This window comes from Bufo bufo, chromosome 9 (genome assembly GCF_905171765.1).
Source record: "Bufo bufo chromosome 9, aBufBuf1.1, whole genome shotgun sequence".
NCBI lineage: Eukaryota > Metazoa > Chordata > Amphibia > Anura > Bufonidae > Bufo > Bufo bufo.
In genome coordinates this window covers 152,376,199-152,397,380 of record NC_053397.1, presented here as the reverse complement: position 1 = coordinate 152,397,380, position 21,182 = coordinate 152,376,199, and the positions used below count along the sequence as shown (strand labels likewise).

Sequence of the window (21,182 nt, the reverse complement as noted above, 5' to 3'; positions counted from 1 at the left end):
GTAAAAGAATCAGCACAACACACTACACCCTTTCCCTGCATTTTTAAATATAAAGGGGGCTTTGAAAAATTCAATTAGCATAGCGCACTACACATGCCGCATTTTTTTGCCTTTCGGACCCCCCCTAAAGAAAATTCCTGGGTGCTCTCCTGTGTATTCATACGTCAATAAATCACAGATGTGTGCTGCACTGCTGTCCATGTTCTCCGTGGACAGCACACAGCTATAGATTTTAGTGTGTTTATTCATACGTCCTTACTTTTCCACTGACCTCTTTGGTACGCTACTGAGGCCAGTCCTTGGCTACAGCAGTTGACTTGATGACACTGCTGCAGTCAGCTAAACAGAGCCTAGCCGGGAGAACCATAGCAGCAGCACTGGATGTGCTAGGTAAGTACTGCTGAGGCCTTTATTGCAGCCTATTCACCAGTGTTGTTCAGTCTCCTATTAATGGACACATTAGGTTTGTGCAACGCTTGTCTGAGCTCCACCTCCCCTTCAAATAGCTGATCAGTGGGGGAATCAGATGCCCACCTATCCTATCACATATTGGTGAGGATAGGTCATCAATAGCTCAATTTGAAAATTTCACTTTTTTCTGTCAATTCTTCATTTTCTTGTAACATAGCAAGGGTTAACAGCCAAACAAAACTCAATATGTATCACCCCGATTCTGCGGTTTACAGAAACACCCCATATGTGGTCACAAACTTCTGTGTGCACGCAACGCAGGGCTCAATAGGGAGAGAGCACCATATGGTTTTTGAAGGACAGATTTCACTGGGATCAGTTTAAGTTGCCATGTCGCATTTGATGACCCCCCCTTATGCACCCTTAGGCCTCTTTCACACGGACGTTGCGGGAAAGTGTGCGTTGCGGAAACACGTGCGATTTTTCCGCGCGAGTGCAAAAAATTGTAATGCGTTTTGCACTCGCGTGAGAAAAATCGTGCATGTTTGGTACCCAAACCCGAACTTCTTCACAGAAGTTCGGGCTTGGGATCGGTGTTCTGTAGATTGTATTATTTCCCCTTATAACATGGTTATAAGGGAAAATAATAGCATTCTGAATATAGAATGCATAGTAAAATAGCGCTGGAGGGGTTAAAAAAAAATAAAAAATTATTATTTAACTCACCTTAATCCACTTGCTGGCGCTTCTTTGCTGAACAGGACCTGTGGTGAGCATTCATTCCAGGACCTGTGGTGACGTCACTCCGGTCATCACATGATCCATCACATGATCCATCACCATGGTAAAAGATCATGTGATGACCGGAGTGACGTCACCACAGGTCCTGGAATGAATGCTCACCACAGGTCCTGTTCAGCAAAGAAGGAGACAGACTAGATGCGGGCAGCGCCAGCAAGTGGATTAAGGTGAGTTAAATAATTATTATTTTTTTAACCCCTCCAGTGCTATTTTACTATGCATGCTGTATTCAGAATGCTATTATTTTCCCTTATAACCATGTTATAAGGGAAAATAATAATGATCGGGTCTCCTAGCAACCGTGCGTGAAAATCGCACCGCATCCGCACTTGCTTGCGGATGCTTGCGATTTTCACTCAACCCCATTCACTTCTATGGGGCATGTGTTGCGTGAAAAACGCAGAATATAGAGCATGCTGCGATTTTCACGCAACGCACAAGTGATGCGTGAAAATCACCGCTCATGTGAACAGCCCCATACAAATGAATGGGTCGGTATTCATTGCGGGTGCAATGCGTTCAACTCACGCATCGCATCCGCGCGGAATACTCGCCCGTGTGAAAGGGGCCTAAGAGCTAATAAGGCTCCTTCTGGAGTACACATAGAAGAGCTTATAAAAGACTGAGCACGTTATTAGGATGCAGAAAATGGGTCGGGGGCAGAGCAGAGCTTTGATTATTAGTTTGAATGATAATAATTTGGGTTCCCTTAGGAAATGGCCTCCTGGTTAAGGCAATCAAGCAAGTGTACCAGTGAACTTTGCTCATGAAAAGTAACCAAGTGTTCCTGTATTGTGCAGTAAACCCATGTATGAGGGTAGGTTGACCAGTCTTAATAGCAGTATGTGCTGATATATTGCCGTATCTTGTTTCAGCCTCCCCCTCAAAAGCTATTGCCTGAACATGCACAGACTCTAGAGAAGTATGACTGGGAAGCTTTTGACAGCCACAGCCACGGTATAAAATCTTGCATTAAATTTTTCACTTACAAATATCAATATGATGGTTGATTCACTGATATTATGCGGAGACAAATTCATGGTAAAAATTAGGCATTAACCCCCTGAGACGTCATATTAATGATTTGTTCCGATGGCCTATTGTACTGTTAATGTGGTTGAGCTCATGCGGTGGTATTGTTGTCTGGGAGTTGAAGAAATTATTCACCTGTTCAATCCCCCGCCAGTCTTTGGTTATTTCCCTTGATAATCCTCCCCTTGACTGCTGCAGCCAGTCACTGCTATACTTGATGGTAGACATGCCATGCATCTTCTTAACTACTGCAGCCAATCACTGTTTTACTTGATGGTAGACATGACATACATCCACTTGACTGCTGCAGCCAATCACTATTCTGCTTGAAGGTAGACATGCCGTACATTCACTTTACTGCTGCAGCCAATCACTGGTCTACTTAATGGTAGACATGCTGTACATCCACTTGACTGCTGCAGCCAACCACATGCCATACATGATAGCATCATCATTGAGGCCAGTGATTGGCTGCAGCAGTCTTACTATGGGAAAAGATAGGTGGGAGCCACCATCACAGAGAGAATCTGCTAAGAACAGATAAAGACATCATGGTGAAGCCATTGTCCACACAGCACACCACACTATCATCATTGGTGTGACCGGATTCTCCTAGTAGTTACACATCAGCAAGAGTCCTAGGTCACAGACAGATATAGACGGTAGCAGCATAGGCTCATTTCAGCAAGAACGCAGCAGCATTGGATTACACTGGGAGCTAACCGGTCACCTTACTGGTATGCCCCCATGAGATTATATCAACCGAATTTACCGGTGGTGGGTTACTGCATATTGGGAAGTAGGAGAGGTTGGGAGTCCCTACAATAGCTCATTACTGCAAGTAAAGCATTTCACAATTATTCTTCCTAACAGGTGGAATAACAGAAATACGTACAGTATGTTATTATATAGTCTATTAGTGCGGGTCTGAATTCACCACCAGTGGACGCAACTTTAGTCATTTGTTTCTGAGTTTTTAGCTTGTGGGGAATTACTTCTGTAAGACAGGTCATATAGTGGCTTCCTCCTTAGCGGTCAGCGCTCTTGTAATTATGGGGTTGGCACTAGCAGCCATTATGTCATCAGTAAGTTATGGAAGGACAGAAGATTTTAGTACAGTAGTTCTTATGGTTTTTGGGATGTAGTTTGCATTATTTGAAGTATTGGTTTATCGTGCTAAATACTTAAGGACTTGATTGCACTTGTGAATCACCAGTAATGATAATTGTCTCATATTGTGATAAGGTATAACTAATTCTCTCCACTGGCAGAATGGGATATCACTTGTGTTTTTTCTTCTCTTTGTTTCCCACAGTGAATTATTTGACGGAGGAGGTGTTCTTACTGTTGCAGTCTGTTGTGGCAAGTATCACCATATACACTACCTCCAAATTATATTTGTACATCATTAAAGACATAGTAGAGTTTGAGGTGGGCAACTAAAGTAACTTATAGTATGTAATAAATGGGCTACAGTACCCAGAAAGATTATTAAAATCAGAGTAATTTAGTGTAGACCAAAAGACAGCTGGGGGAGAGAATGATGTGTATAGTAGTACCTTTATTCTGCTGATTGTACCTGATTTTTTTGCAGTTTCCCTACACTACACTGGGTGGATTCATACATTGCTTAAAGGGATATTTCAGTGTGATCTTTTTAAAATGTGGTTGGAGAGGGCAAAAATAAGAAATGGCGAGTACTCACTTTACCCCCTCTGCTGTTCTTCTCTACTTCCTCTTCTCAGGCTCAACATGCCTTAAACAGCTTGGACTGCCTGCTCAACCAATCACTGGCTGAGGCAGTTTATCGCTGTGTCCAGCCATTGGCCACCAAGCCGCTTTTGGCATGTCAGGCTTGAGAAGAGGAAGTACAGAGAAGTGGGAACTGAAGCATCTGCTGTACTGAACATGTGTGCGGCGAGTCCTCACCGTTTTTTTTTTTTTTCTCTGTGACCCCATTGTTATGTAAAACTAGCTGATGACCCGGCGTTGCTTGGGTATTTATTTATTGCAATTTTATATTAAATAACAGTGACTTTCAAAAGTGGCAGCCCCTTTAACGGTGACCGCCCTTTTAACAGTGACTTTCACAGTGGCCATTCCTTTAACGTTGACTGCCCCTTTAACAGTGGCTTTAACGGTGACCGCCCCTTTAACAGTGACTTTCACAGTGGCCATTCCTTTAACGTTGACTGCCCCTTTAACAGTGGCTTTAACGGTGACCGCCCCTTTAACAGTGACTTTCACAGTGGCCGCCCCTTTACCGTTAACCACCCATTTAACAGTGGCCGCCCTTTTAACGGTGACCGCCCCTTTAACTGTGACTGCCCTTTTAACAGTGACCACCCCTTTCACGGTGACCGCCCCTTTAACAGTGACTTTCACAGTAGCCGCCCCTTTACCGTTAACCACCCATTTAACAGTGGCCGCCCTTTTAACGGTGACCGCCCCTTTCATGGTGATCGCCCCTTTAACTGTGACTTTCACAGTGGCCCCCCTTAACAGTGGCTTCCATGGTGACCGTCCCTTTAACAGTGGCCGCTCCTTTAACAGTGACTTTCACAGTGGCCACCCCTTTAACAGTGACCTCCACGGTGCCTGCCCCTTTACTTCCACGGTGCCTGCCGCTTTAGCAGTGACCTCCACGGTGCCTGCCGCTTTAACAGTGACCTCCACGGTGCCCACCGCTTTAACAGTGACCTCCACGGTGCCCACCGCTTTAACAGTGACCTCCATTGTGCCCGCCCCTTTAACAGTGACCTCCACGGTGCCCGCCCCTTTAACAGTGACCTCCACGGTGCCCGCCCCTTTAACAGTGACCTCCACGGTGCCCGCCCCTTTAAAAGTGAACTCCACGGCGCCCGTCCGTTTAATAGTGGCCCCTGCCCCCCATGCATGTAGCAGTGTAATTGTGCCGTCATACGCCATATGACTGAATATTTCAGGACCTGCGAACTGCTAAAACCTGTGATCAGTTGTTATGGCAACCTGGAGTAGGACCTGCGAGCTTCTATTGGCTGATAAGGGACATGTGACAGTGTGGATGGCAGTTAGGCTGGCAGGATGTATTGGCTAATGCAGGTTATTTTTGGGGAATATCTCGGGAACGGTACGTCCTAGAGAGCTGCGACCTCCGCAAGATTTCTTTCCAGGTAGCAAGGGATTTGTATACCAAGTTTTGTTGAAATGGGTGGTTGCGTTTTTGAGTTTTCGCAGAACATACACACATATATAATACGTATTTTTTTATATATTTACAGTGCCTTGCAAAAGTATTCACCCCTATTGACTTTTTCCGTGTTTTGTTACATTACAGCCTTAAGTTCAATGTTTTGTTAATCAGAATTTTATGTGATGGATCAGAACACAATAGTCTAAGTTGGTGAAGTGAAATGAGAAAAATATATAAATAAAACTATTGTTTAGAAATAGAAAATTGACATGTGCGTATGTATTCACCCCGTTTGTTAGGAAGCCCATAAAAGCTCTGGTGCAACCAATTACCTTCAGAAGTCACATAATTAGTGAAATGATGTCCACCTGTGTGCAATCTAAGTGTCATATGATCTGTCATTACATATACACACCTTTTTTGAAAGGCCCCAGAGGCTGCAACACCTAAGCAAGAGGCATCACTAACCAAACACTGCCATGAAGACCAAGGAACTCTCCAAACAAGTAAGGGACAATGTTGTTGAGAAGTACAAGTCAGGGTTAGGTAAAAAAAAAAATATCCAAATCTTTGATGATCCCCAGGAGCACCATCAAATCTATCATAACCAAATGGAAAGAACATGGCACAACAGCAAACCTGCCAAGAGACGGCCGCCCACCAAAACTCACGGACCGGGCAAGGGGGGCATTAATAAGAGAGGCAGCACAGAGACCTAAGGTAACCCTGGGGGAGCTACAGAGTTCCACAGCAGAGACTGGAGTATCTGTACATAGGACGACAATAAACGTACGCTCCATAGAGTTGGGCTTTATGGCGCATCCCATCACCCAAAGAACACCATCCCCACAGTGAAACAAGGTTGTGGCAGCATCATGCTGTGGGGATGGGACTGGGAAACTGGTCAGAGTTGAGGGAAAAATGGACGGTGCTAAATACAGGGATATTCTTGAGCAAAACCTGCACCACTCTGTGTGTGATTTGAGGCTAGGATGGAGGTTCACCTTCCAGCAGGACAATGACCCCAAACACACGGCTAAAGCAACACTTGAGTGGTTTAAGGGGAAACATGTAAATGTGTTGGAATGGCCTAGTCAAAGCCCAGATCTCAATCCAACAGAAAATCTGTGGTCAGACTTAAAGATTGCTGTTCACAAGCGCAAACCATCCAACCTGAAGGAGCTGGAGCAGTTTTGCAAGGAGGAATGGGCAAAAACCCCAGTGGTAAGATGTGGCAACTGCTCATAGAGACTTATCCTAAGCAACTTGGAGCTGTGATTGCCGCATAAGGTGGCTCTACAAAGTATTGACTTTAGGGGGGTGAATAGTTATGCACATTGACTTTTTCTGTTATTTTGTCCTATTTGTTGTTTGCGTCACAATAAAAAAAATTAAAAAAAAAGCATCTTCAAAGTTGTGGGCATGTTCTGTATATTAAATGATGGAAATCCTCAAACAATCCATGTTAATTCCAGGTTGTGAGGCACCAAAATACGAAAAAAGTCAAGGGGGGGGGGGGGGGGGGTGTGTGAATACTTTTGCAAGGCACTGTAGATACTTGCACCAGAAAACCCTTTAAAAGGGTTTCTACCACGACATTTTGACCTAATTAGCTGTCAGACACTAGCGATCTGCTAGTGTCTGCTGTACCTAACCATGCTATTGTAATTCCTTTCTCTGCAGCGGTTACCCTAAAAAACATAGTTTTATTGGTATGCAAATGAGCCTCTAGGTGGCTCCGTCCACTCACCATTTCTGCCGCCCAGCGCGCTCCAGCCCGCCCCTCTCCTCTAGATTGACAGACTACTTCTCTGCATCTCGGCCGAATTCTCGCGCCTGCGCCGTGTGCTTCTGTATTCGGTGAAAATGTGGTGGTAGAAACCCTTTAATGGTTGTTCGACTGTGGAATCTGCATAGAAATTGGACAACGAAAGTGCATTACCCCATCCAATCACAGCATAAAAAATCGGCAGAGGATTCAATGCATGGTGTGAGTTTTTAGGTCAGCAGCATGTCCAGGGGTGAAATCTGAAGCTTAAAGGGGTTCTCCGGAAAGGATTTAAAATGGCTGTAAGCAACCTGTCCTAGAATGTGAGTAGGACTGGTTGCCTCTGCTTACAGCGCTGCCTGAGATGGGGAGGGGGGACAGGGCCTAACTACACACTGCACTGCTCTACAATAGATGGTAAAGATGTGATCCTGCCTACGATATTACAAAAAACAAAATGGCTGCACACCGTTATATATAGAAATAATAGAGCTAAGAAATGGGGGTCATTCTAGATAAAAGTGGTGCAATACCGACTATAAATAAATAATGGAAGCTCTTAGCGCACATACGTGTCGGGCCCATCTACCAGGCGTCAAGGTGGCTTCCGCAGATGGGTCCCTATCACTAAATATACTGCCTACAATATGTCATCATGTGTTTCTTTGGATAGGACCGCGCTACCTCTGGAATCACAGAGAATCCACAATCGAAGCCAGCAAGATATTCACAAGCATGGGGAAGCAAACAGGCCAGTCAAAACCTCTCCTCCTCTCCTTTCCATAGATTCATTTTGAGATGTCCTTGTTTTATGTATTTTATGTATTTGTATTTTATGCATTTTATATTGTTTTAAAAGGATGTATATGTGCATGATTTAATTTACCATTGATTGGATCATATGTGTGTGGGTAGGCGGGTGCAAACCAACCTGACCCGTTATAAGACCGCCCTGAAGTGGGTGGGATGAATACCCCTGACGAAGCTCAACCGAGCGAAACCCGGGTCGGGTGATTTGATCCATTGTATACTGCTTGTTTATACGTGTGCATTGTGAGTATAATAAAACCGTTTTTACTCCGACTTGCATGACGTACTTCACTATTGGATGCAATTTTGGTGTTCCATAGAAGCCTGGAAAGGAGAGGAGGAGAGGTTTTGACTGGCCTGTTTGCTTCCCCATTCTTGTGAATATCTTGCTGGCTTCGATTGTGGATTCTCTGTGATTCCAGAGGTAGCGCGGTCCTATCCAAAGAAACACTTTTACCTGTGTGAACTGTACCCACTTCACCGTCGGGACCTGCGACACCACCAAGCAACGTATTTTTGAGGATATGTCATCATGGCTGAGCAGCCTGACAGGAAAACTCACCAATATGTAGTATATACACGTGCTAGAGTGTGGTGTATAGTAAGGCCCTGCCTCTCACTCCCCTAGGCAACCAGTCCTGCTCACATTCTCGGACAGGTTGCTGGTGGCGATTTTAAAGAGGACCCCTTTAATTGCACACCAAAATAAGCAGCCGAATCTACTTGTAAAACATGGATTTCATTTTAGATTTTGTTATGCTGTGTGTGTGCACATCCCCTTAGTTCAGGAGCTGCCGGCTCTCCTCCCCGCCAGCAGATTGCTATAGGAAGGTAGCTGTTAATAACCGGCAGCGGGCGGAGAGAGCATAGAGCTTATGCCAAGCTTTTGCAGTGTACCGATTGGGGGTTGAGCGCTCCGCTTGCACTAGGGCAGCCCAAAACTGGTGACTGGTTCCCGTTAATCATCACACACTGTTCCCTGTGCTCGCCCTGCAGCTGCACTTTGTTTTCTGTTGGAGTCTATAAAAGTAGTCCCCTTACCCTGCAGAATGGTTTGTGTGGACGCTGCCTTACTGGGAAACGTTTTCAGGATATCACATACGGCAGGGCTGGCCACCCTCCAGTTGATGCAAAACTACAACTCCCAGCATGCCCAGTCTGCCTACAGCAGGGAATGGTGGGAGTTGTAGTTTTACAACAGCTGGAGAGCCGCAGGTTGGCCAGCCCTGACATACGGCTAAAATATTCCAAAATTAAATACATTTTAAAAAGCTGTATGTTCTAGTTATAATCCGCAGAGCGGTTTTTTGTATGAATTTACTGCCTCATTTTTTCATTGACCGTTTTATTTCTTTTCTACAGATGGCGTGCCAGGAAAACGACGTGGAATCACTAAAAATCTTGCAGGTGGAGCTTTGGTATGTCCTGCGGCGGAGTGCTCCTTTTACACTATATTCTGTAACCGATATTTTTTTGGATTCACCTTTTGACTTTTTGTGGAATATCACAGCATGACAGCCATATACAGTATTGTGTGGTGTATTATACCCGGTCCTACTGGACCAGACTTGGTGTGCCAGTGGGTACATGTACATCCAGAATACAGATCTGAATTAGGGCATGCACTGCTGTTTTGCCACAGCTCTACAGCCCAGTCTGAATAATGCCTTACTAATAAAGATCCCCCGGGCAGGTTTCAGCATCACAGAGTCAACTATTCTCTTCATTTTGTTAGTTGACTTTTGTGTTTGCTGTACTTATTTGTTACGTAATACAGATACACTGTAGGACTTCTGTTCTTTCTAGACATGTCTAATCTTCGTTTAATCTTTAATCCTTGAAGGAATCCCGATACACCATGTTTACCATTATTGATGTTACGCAATGGTCAGTCTCATCCTCAGCATAAAGGATATATTTGTTTCCATGTTTCGGTGTAGCTGTTGGGAGTTTGTCAGATTGCTGTGATATCCGTTATTATTGGGGTGTTAATGTGACATTTGTTGCTGGATCTTTCATTCACAGATTTGAGCAGATTTTCGTTTCTTGTTAAAATGCTGTTTTTTTTTGCAAACTGCAGATCCTAGGGTACTTTCACACTTGCGGCAGAGGATTCCGGCAGGCAGTTTCGTCGCTGTAACTGCCTGCCGGATCCGGCAAAACGCATGCAAACTGATGGCATTTGTCAGACGGATCCAGATGCATTGACAAATGCATTGAAATGCCGTCTCTCCGTTGTCATCCAGAAAAACGGATCCGGTATAATATTTTTTTTTTTGCATTTTTTTTCGGTCTGTGCATGCTCAGACCGGAATGCCGGATATGTTTTGCCGGAACACTTAATGACGGATCGGGCAATAATACACTTCAATGTAAATTAATGCCGGATCTGTGTTCAGTCTTTTTGGACGGAGTCTTTAGACATCCTGATGCATCCTGAACGGATTGCTCTCCATTCAGAATGCATTAGAATAAAACTGATCAGTTCTTTTCCGGTATTGAGCCCCTAGGACGGAACTTAATGTCGGAAAAGAATAACGCTAGTATAAAAATACCCTTAAAGGGAACCTGTCACCTTGAAAATGCAGTGCAACCTTCAGGCAGCATGTTATAGGGCAGGAGGAGCTGAGCAGATTGATGTATGGTTTTGTGGTAAAGGATTCAGTAAAACTTGTAATTTATCCCTACTGTTATTGGAGTTAGGGTGGTATTACACTGATCTTCGGGCAGTGCCAGCACCTATGGAAGATAACACATCCATCGGTGCACGTTTTCATCGGCCTGATTATACAGGCCAAATGCATATTGATGTAGGAGAAACGTTGTTCCTTCTTCAGTCCGTCTTATTCATTATCAGCAGCACATACCTGATTGCTTGGGAAGATGTGCTGCTGATACCCGAGCATCTTTCATCAGGAACAAACAACCATTTGCTTGTTAATCAGCTGATCAGTTTGTGGCTTATACGAGCCGATTATCGGGAACGAGCATTCGTATTTCTGATAATTGGCCCGAAATCATCCAGTGTACAAGGGCCTTTAGGGGTCAGTGTGTGACAGATATTAGGTATCACCTTAAGGCCTCATGCACACGACCGTATTTTTTTGCGGTCCGCAAAAACGGGTTCCGTTTTTCCGTGATCCGTGACCGTTTTTTCGTCCGTGGGTCTTCCTTGATTTTTGGAGGATCCACGGACATGAAAAAAAAAGTCGTTTTGGTGTCCGCCTGGCCGTGCGGAGCCAAACGGATCCGTCCTGAATTACAATGCAAGTCAACGGGGACGGATCCGTTTGACGTTGACACAATATGGTGCAATTTCAAACGGATCCGTCCCCCATTGACTTTCAATGTAAAGTCAGGAGTTAATATACCATAGGATCGGAGTTTTCTCCATTCCGATGGTATATTTTAACTTGAAGCGTCCCCATCACCATGGGAACGCCTCTATGTTAGAATATACCGTCGGATTTGAGTTACATCGTGAAACTCAAATCCGACAGTATATTCTAACACAGAGGCGTTCCCATGGTGATGGGGACGCTTCAGGTTAGAATATACTAAAAGAACTGTGTACATGACTGCCCCCTGCTGCCCCCCCCCCCCTGTAGTTAACACATTAGTGGCCAGTGGGCCGGCCCCCTTCCCTCCCCTGTAGTTAACTCATTGGTGGCCAGTGGGCCGGCCCCCCCCCTCCCCTGTAGTTAACTCGGTGGCCAGTGGGCCCCCCCCTCTCTCCCCTGTAGTTAACTCGTTGGTGGCCAGTGCGGCCGGCCCCCCTCCCTCCCCTGTAGTTAACTCGTTGGTGGCCAGTGCGGCCGGCCCCCCTCCCTCCCCTGTAGTTAACTCGTTGGTGGCCAGTGGGCCCCCCCTCCCTCCCCTGTAGTTAACTCGTTGGTGGCCAGTGGGCCCTATCCCCTCCCTCCCCCTCCTAATTAAAATCTCCCCCCCTATCATTGGTGGCAGCGGAGAGTACCAATCGGAGTCCCAGTTTAATCGCTGGGGCTCCGATCGGTAACCATGGCAACCAGGACGCTACTGCAGTCCCGGTTGCCATGGTTACTTAGCAATTTGTAGAAGCATTATACTTACCTGCGAGCTGCGATGTCTGCGTCCAGCCGGGAGCTCCTCCTACTGGTAAGTGACAGGTCTGTGCGGCGCATTGCTTAACCACCTCCGGACCGCCTAACGCAGGATCGCGTTCCGGAGGTGGCAGCGCTGCGCACAGTCACGCATATATGCGTCATCTCGCGAGACGCGAGACTTCCTGTGAACGCGCGCAAACAGGCGCGCGCGCTCACAGGAACGGAAGGTAAGAGAGTTGATCTCCAGCCTGCCAGCGGCGATCGTTCGCTGGCAGGCTGGAGATGTATTTTTTTTAACCCCTAACAGGTATATTAGACGCTGTTTTGATAACAGCGTCTAATATACCTGCTACCTGGTCCTCTGGTGGTCCCCTTTGTTTGGATCGACCACCAGAGGACACAGGTAGCTCAGTAAAGTAGCACCAAGCACCACTACACTACACCCCCCCCCCCGTCACTTATTAACCCCTTATTAGCCCCTGATCACCCCATATAGACTCCCTGATCACCCCCTGTCATTGATTACCCCCCTGTCATTGATCACCCCCCTGTAAAGCTCCATTCAGATGTCCGCATGATTTTTACGGATGCACTGATAGATGGATCGGATCCACAAAACGCATAGGGACGTCTGAATGAAGCCTTACAGGGGCATGATCAATGACTGTGGTTATCACCCCATATAGACTCCCTGATCACCCCCCTGTCATTGATTACCCCCCTGTAAAGCTCCATTCAGATGTCCGCATGATTTTTACGGATGCACTGATAGATGGATCGGATCCTCAAAACGCATCCGGACGTCTGAATGAAGCCTTACAGGGGCGTGATCAATGACTGTGGTGATCACCCCATATAGACTCCCTGATCACCCCCCTGTCATTGATCACCCCCCTGTAAAGCTCCATTCAGATGTTTGCATGATTTTTACAGATCCACTGATAGATGGATCGGATCCGCAAAACGCATACGGACGTCTGAATGAAGCCTTACAGGGGCGTGATCAATGACTGTGGTTATCACCCCATATAGACTCCCTGATCACCCCCCTGTCATTGATTACACCCCTGTCATTGATCAACCCCCTGTAAAGCTCCATTCAGATGTCCGCATGATTTTTACGGATCCACTGATAGATGGATCGGATCCGCAAAACGCATACGGACGTCTGAATGAAGCCTTCCAGGGGGGGTGATCAATGACTGTGGTGATCACCCCATATAGACTCCCTGATCACCCCCCTGTCATTGATCACCCCCCTGTCATTGATCAACCCCCTGTAAAGCTCCATTCAGATGTCCGCATGATTTTTACGGATCCACTGATAGATGGATCGGATCCGCAAAACGCATACGGACGTCTGAATGAAGCCTTCCAGGGGGGGTGATCAATGACTGTGGTGATCACCCCATATAGACTCCCTGATCACCCCCCTGTCATTGATCACCCCCCTGTCATTGATCACCCCCCTGTCATTGATCACCCCCCCTGTCATTGATCACCCCCCCTGTCATTGATCACCCCCCTGTCATTGATCACCCCTCTGTAAGGCTCCATTCAGACATTTTTTTGGCCCAAGTTAGCGGAATTATTTTTTTTTTTTCTTACAAAGTCTCATATTCCACTAACTTGTGTCAAAAAATAAAATCTCACATGAACTCACCATACCCCTCATGGAATCCAAATGCGTAAAATTTTTTAGACATTTATATTCCAGACTTCTTCTCACGCTTTAGGGCCCCTAGAATGCCAGGGCAGTATAAATACCCCACATGTGACCCCATTTCGGAAAGAAGACACCCCCAGGTATTCCGTGAGGGGCATATTGAGTCCATGAAAGATTGAAATTTTTGTCCCAAGTTAGCGGAACGGGAGACTCTGTGAGAAAAAAATTAAAAATATCAATTTCCGCTAACTTGTGCCAAAAAAAAAAAATTTCTATGAACTCGCCATGCCCCTCATTGAATACCTTGGGGTGTTTTCTTTCCAAAATGGGGTCACATGTGGGGTATTTATACTGCCCTGGCATTCTAGGGGCCCCAAAGCGTGAGAAGAAGTCTGGTATCCAAATGTCTAAAAATGCCCTCCTAAAAGGAATTTGGGCACCTTTGCGCATCTAGGCTGCAAAAAAGTGTCACACATCTGGTATCGCCGTACTCAGGAGAAGTTGGGGAATGTGTTTTGGGGTGTCATTTTACATATACCCATGCTGGGTGAGAGAAATATCTTGGTCAAATGCCAACTTTGTATAAAAAAATGGGAAAAGTTGTCTTTTGCCAAGATATTTCTCTCACCCAGCAAGGGTATATGTAAAATGACACCCCAAAACACATTCCCCAACTTCTCCTGAATACGGCGATACCACATGTGTGACACTTTTTTGCAGCCTAGGTGGGCAAAGGGGCCCATATTCCAAAGAGCACCTTTAGGATTTCACAGGTCATTTACCTACTTACCACACATTAGGGCCCCTGGAAAATGCCAGGGCAGTATAACTACCCCACAAGTGACCCCATTTTGGAAAGAAGACACCCCAAGGTATTCCATGAGGGGCATGGAGAGTTCCTAGAATTTTTTATTTTTTGTCACAAGTTAGTGGAAAATGCAGATTTTTTTTTTTTTTTTCATACAAAGTCTCATATTCCACTAACTTGTGACAAAAAATAAAAACTTCCATGAACTCACTATGCCTATCAGCGAATACCTTGGGGTCTCTTCTTTCCAAAATGGGGTCACTTGTGGGGTAGTTATACTGCCCTGGCATTCTAGGGGCCCAAATGTGTGGTAAGGAGTTTGAAATCAAATTCTGTAAAAAATGACCTGTGAAATCCGAAAGGTGCTCTTTGGAATGTGGGCCCCTTTGCCCACCTAGGCTGCAAAAAAGTGTCACACATCTGGTATCTCCGTACTCAGGAGAAGTTGGGGAATGTGTTTTGGGGTGTCATTTTACATATACCCATGCTGGGTGAGAGAAATATCTTGGCAAAAGACAACTTTTCCCATTTTTTTATACAAAGTTGGCATTTGACCAAGATATTTATCTCACCCAGCATGGGTATATGTAAAATGACACCCCAAAACACATTCCTCAACTTCTCCTGAATACAGAGATACCAGATGTGTGACACTTTTTTGCAGCCTAGGTGGGCAAAGGGGCCCATATTCCAAAGAGCACCTTTCGGATTTCACAGGTCATTTTTTACAGAATTTGATTTCAAACTCCTTACCACACATTTAGGCCCCTAGAATGCCAGGGCAGTATAACTACCCCACAAGTGACCCCATTTTGGAAAGAAGAGACCCCAAGGTATTTCGTGATGGGCATAGTGAGTTCATAGAACTTTTTATTTTTTGTCACAAGTTAGTGGAATATGAGACTTTGAAGGAAAAAAAAAAAATCATAATTTTCCGCTAACTTGTGACAAAAAATAAAAAGTTCTATGAACTCACTATGCCCATCAGCGAATACCTTAGGGTGTGTACTTTCCGAAATGGGGTCATTTGTGGGGTGTTTGTACTGTCTGGCCATTGTAGAACCTCAGTAAACATGACAGGTGCTCAGAAAGTCAGAGCTGCTTCAAAAAGCGGAAATTTACATTTTTGTACCATAGTTTGTAAACGCTATAACTTTTACCCAAAGCATTTTTTTTTTACCCAAACATTTTTTTTTTATCAAAGACATGTAGAACAATAAATTTAGAGCAAAATTTATATATGGATCTCGTTTTTTTTGCAAAATTTTACAACTGAAAGTGAAAAATGTCATTTTTTTGCAAAAAAAATCGTTAAATTTCGATTAATAACAAAAAAAGTAAAAATGTCAGCAGCAATGAAATACCACCAAATAAAAGCTCTATTAGTGAGAAGAAAAGGAGGTAAAATTCATTTGGGTGGTAAGTTGCATGACCGAGCAATAAACGGTGAAAGTAGTGTAGGTCAGAAGTGTAAAAAGTGGCCTGGTCTTTCAGGGTGTTTAAGCACTGGGGGCTGAGGTGGTTAATGACCTGTCACTTACCAGTAGGAGGTGCTCTCGGCCGGACGCAGACATCTCAGCTCGCAGGTAAGTATAATGCTTCTACAAATTGCTAGGTAACCATGGCAACCGGGACAGCAGTAGCGTCCTGGTTGCCATGGTTACCGATCGGAGCCCCAGCGATTAAACTGGGACTCCGATCGGTACTCTCTGCTGCCACCAATGATAGGGGGGGGGATTTTAATTAGCAGGGGGAGGGAGGGGAGAGGGCCCACTGGCCACCAACGAGTTAACTACAGGGGAGGGAGGGGGGGGCCCACTGGCCACCAACGAGTTAACTACAGGGGAGGGAGGGGGGCCGGCCGAACTGGCCACCAACGAGTTAACTACAGGGGAGGGAGGGGGGCCGGCTGCACTGGCCACCAACGAGTTAACTACAGGGGAGGGAGGGGGGCCCACTGGCCACCAATGAGTTAACTACAGGGGAGGGAGGGGGGGCCCACTGGCCACCAATGAGTTAACTACAGGGGAGGGAGGGGGGCCCACTGGCCACCAATGAGTTAACTAGAAGGGGGGGGGGGGGGGCGGCCGCACTGGCCACCAATGTGTTAACTACGGGGGGGGGGGGTGCCCCCTGCTCCCTGGCAGCACCTGCCAGGCAGCAGGGGGCAGTCATGTACACAGTTCTTTTAGTATATTCTAACCTGAAGCGTCCTCATCACCATGGGAACGCCTCTGTGTTAGAATATACTGTCGGATCTGAGTTTTCACGAAGTGAAAACTCAGCTCTGAAAAAGCTTTTATGCAGACGGATCTTCGGATCCGTCTGTATTAAAGTAACCTACGGCCACGGATCACGGACACGAATGCCAATCTTGTGTGCATCCATGTTCTTTCACAGACCCATTGACTTGAATGGGTCCGTGAACCGTTGTCCGTCAAAAAAATAGGACAGGTCTTATTTTTTTGACGGACAGGATACACGGATCACGGTCTCGGCTGCAAAACGGTGCATTTTCCGTTTTTTTTTTTTTTTTCCACGGACCCATTGAAAGTCAATAGGTCCGCGAAAAAAAAAAGGAAAACGCCACAACGGTCGTGTGCATGAGGCCTAAAGAGTATCTACACTTTAAATTAAAAAAAATTATATGTCATAGGGACATATCAGAAGTGTTTAACGGCGGGGGTCCCAGCTCTGAGACCCCCACCGATCGCTAGAACGAGGGGTCAGAAGCGCTCAGCTGAGCGCAGCTTTTCCTCTCTGCTAAGCTTGAGACTACAGAAGAACTCCATAGAAAGTCTATTGAGTTAGTCTACAGTCTCGCGCTCCTCAGCAAGGAGAAGCTGCGCTCTACTGAGCGCTTCTGACCCCTCGTTCTAGCGATCGGCGGGGGTCTCAGAGCTGGGACCCCCGCCGATCAACACTTCTGATATGTCCATATGATATTTCCCCAAAAAATTTAAAAGTGTAGTTACTCTTTACAATCAATACGACTTGTAAATTACATTTAACATGTACTTTAGATTGTTCCTAGAGAAATTTACAAAAAAGAAAATACACCATGAACTGCAAAACTGTGTGTGTGTGTGTGTAAGCTTCTGAAATGGGAGCATATAGTCTATGCCAGGCATGCCCAACCTGTTGCAAAACTACAACTCCCAGCATGCCTGGACAGCCTACAGCAGGGCATGGTGGGAGTTGTAGTTTTACAACAGCTTTAGGGCCAAAAGTTGAGCATTCCTGGTCTATGCAGATGCCTGATGAATGACCACATGTCTGCACTTAACACATTAACCTTCATGTTTACAGGCCACTTTTGACTGCAGAACAGAACCACTTATTACATCTGGTCCTTCAAGAAATGATTTCTCCTTCAGGTCAAGGCGTGTGAACCATGACATATATAAGAATTCCTGGAACCATACAACCTTGGTTATCCAAAACATACGTAAAGAAGCTATCCATTATTCTGGTGGCTGCAGATTAGTATTTTATTTTAATGGCTGTTATGTATGTTGTGTTATGCATTTTGTGGTTTCTGTGCTGGGCCCCCTTTAGAATTGTGGGTCCTACATGTGCTGTCATTGTCACACCTATGGATTGTTGCTCGAGAGGCCTGTCCTGGTAGCATGTTCCTTTTAAAATGTCTCTGTATTATATGATCTTTTTAAAGGACACTTTCCATTTTGTTTTCAGCTCTATGTAAAGTTCTAAAATGTCATAGTAATTTATTTCTGACAATAGTGAGTGCTATGAAGATAAATTCAGCCTGTCAATAAAATGGTCTTTTTTCAATAGTATCCAATTTGATTTTTTTTAAAGAAATAAAAACTGTCATTTACAAGAATGTGTACACAGCCTTCCACATGTTTAATAAAAGTTTTAAAAATCAAGCAGATATTCTGAGCACAGAGTACTTGAGGTATTGGTGAATGGGCCAGTTGTATGGCTCCCGAGCTATGCCCATGATGGCAGCACAGGTATATACAACCTTAGTGTGTGCTTGTAAACTGAACACATGCGCCTCTTTTATGGTGGGGAAAAAAACGTAAACCTCGTGCTTGCGACTTATTAAATGCCACTTGCGACAAAATTTGATGCAAGTGGAGTTTCTGCGCCACCTTCTGAAAAGATGACATGGCGAGGGTAGCACCTGCGGGTCTACCACATTTCTCTTCATTTGCGCTAGTTTTCTGCCACAAATGAAGACTGACATCTACGGCAGCTCTGAGCTGCCATAGATTTCATTCTGGCGTTTGGACAGGACGAGGCCTGCACCAAATCTTAAATTTGTTGCATCCTCCAGAAGTGCAGGAGATTTCAATAACCGGCGTCAAATGATGGTCTTTGATAAATCTCCCCGTAGGTGGTGTCTTACTGTCCAAAGTGCAGCACAGGAGAAGTCTTATAAAATGGGTCGATTTATTTGTAGCTTTCAGGCTGATGAGCTTCTCTCAATGGTTAAAGAAGTTGTCAAATGATGTAATGAGATAACGAATATATGCTGCACTATTCCAGGTTTATGTCTACATATAGCGATCTTCCTAAATTGTAATCTACATGGCTGCTAGTGAATATTAGGAGATTCCATCCTTGTAGGGTAACTATAGCCCTGAGTCTTATTCACTCCTTAGTGAAACTTCAGCTAAGTAAGACGCCTCATTTCCTTGAATCTGCCCTTAAGAATATACTGGAATATAACACTGGTTATAATTGAAATGACAGAGACTCTTTCTAGTCTTGCTTAAGGATACGTCCACATGGGATGGGTATACTGCTGATTTACTGCTTGGGATTTACATGTAGCAAATTCGCTGTGTTTTACAGTTTCAGCAAGTCAATGAAATTTTTAACCTCTTGGGGACACATGACGTACCGGTACGTCATGATGTCCCGGTACCTGTACGTCATGTGTGTTTCCAATCACCGCCGCGCAGATCGGAACAGAGTGCATGCTAAAATCATTCAGCAGGCACTCTGTGAACCCCCCCTCCCCTCTGTGGATTCAAGTTTAGTCATATTGGGAAACTGAATACCTTTGTGTTGATAAGTCTTTTACATCTACCGGATTAGGTGGAGATAGTGGATCAAGAGATTTTGTTGCTTCAATTATGTAAAACTACGTACTTGCCTTAATTATTGCTGCTCCCCTGAGTATTCCAGTCCTTGTCTTTTGTTTCTGGGCCCCACCCGTTCCTGGTATCTGTCACCTAGTGTGTAAATGGTCTGGTTGTTTGCGAAAGGGCGGCTACCCAGTATGTTCTCCAAAGAGAAATCTTAGCAACATCATCAGAGCAGCCAATTCAGTGTGATCATGCCAGATTACCTGGTGAAACTGCCCAAAAAAAATGCAAATTGTTCATTTTTTCCCTTTAAGCCGCTCACCGTACGATGATAATACTTTGCCATTTTCTGAGGCATCAATCATTTTTTATATTTCTATTGTTTATTTTTGTAAAATAAGGAAAGGCGATTTGAATTTTTATATATTTTAAATTTTTTATAAACTTTTTAACTTTTTTTTTTTTTTTTAAACATTTATTTCTAGGTGAAACATCTCCCCTGATCCTGAACAGCTCCTGTGATCTTATAATTGACCACGGCATCTGAGGAGTTAAACGTCTGTGGTCGGCCTTATTGCAGCAATAGGCAGGCCCCTGGCAGCTATTGTGTCCACTCAGCTCCTGAGTGGGTGACCTCTTTAAAGTCCTGACTTCGGTGGATGTTGGGAAGGGGTTAAAGGTTTTTACTAGCTCTAAACTAAAAGTTTAGCGAATTGTAATAATTAGGATTAACAGCATAGGCATATTCAGTAATACTGGTGAACACCATGCCGCACAATAATATGTGTAATTTATGTATTATGATGTAGAATTTATACCATGTTGAGGCTGGGGGAGGTTTTAGGTGTGTGTATATTTTTTTTTTTAAGGAAAAGAGATATAGATGGCTCACCTAAATAAAATTAAAAAATGGATAAAGATATTATATATATACTTATTTAATATACCAACACAATATTGTTGAGTGCCTACAAATAGAGAAAACTTTCAATAGATAATAATAGGCATTTGCTCAAAACAAATATTTGTAAATATATTTTAATGTAAAATAAAATGCTAACAACATTATTTTATTTTACATTAAAAATATATTTATAAATATTTGTTTTGAGCACCTGCCCATTATTATCTATTGAAAGTGGGGTTTTTTTGTTTAGTTTTTTTTCTGGCAACGCCATCTCCAGATATCACATGGAAACAATATTAAACACAGGTTAAGCATGCATTTTTTTAGTGGCATTTTTGGGTAAATGTTGTGTTTTTTGAAATCGTAGCATGCTCTGGCTGTGGTGTTTTTTTCCTGGTGTTTTTATCTCATTGTCATGTGTTGGGGCTCAGCATTGGAGAAGTGGGGGTGAAGGCTGCTCAGATCCTTTGACTTGACTATTTTTCATGCTTCTAAGACATCAAGAACTTATTGTTAACTTGTTGCCTAATGTATCTGACCCCTTCATGAGAAGAAACAACATATTCAGTTTTATTCACATCACCCTTCTGTGAGTTTAACGTTATGATTGATCGGTGTATGTTTACTATGTGTTGGTGGAAAAGATCCGCGCAGCAAGTCGT

General features: G+C 44.4%; 1 protein-coding gene across 1 annotated transcript in view; it reads left to right on the top strand.

Annotated features, from left to right (window-relative positions):
* Positions 1-18,350, top strand: part of LOC120978956 (40-kDa huntingtin-associated protein-like) — a 70,153-nt gene extending 51,803 nt beyond the window's left edge. The window contains exons 9-12 of the mRNA XM_040407419.1: positions 2,088-2,169; positions 3,560-3,606; positions 9,357-9,412; positions 17,860-18,350. Of these exons, the coding sequence (XP_040263353.1) occupies positions 2,088-2,169; positions 3,560-3,606; positions 9,357-9,412; positions 17,860-17,941 (267 nt within the window). The 3' untranslated portion in view covers positions 17,942-18,350. The remainder of the gene's footprint in view (positions 1-2,087; positions 2,170-3,559; positions 3,607-9,356; positions 9,413-17,859) is intronic.
* Positions 18,351-21,182: the final 2,832 nt, after the last annotated feature.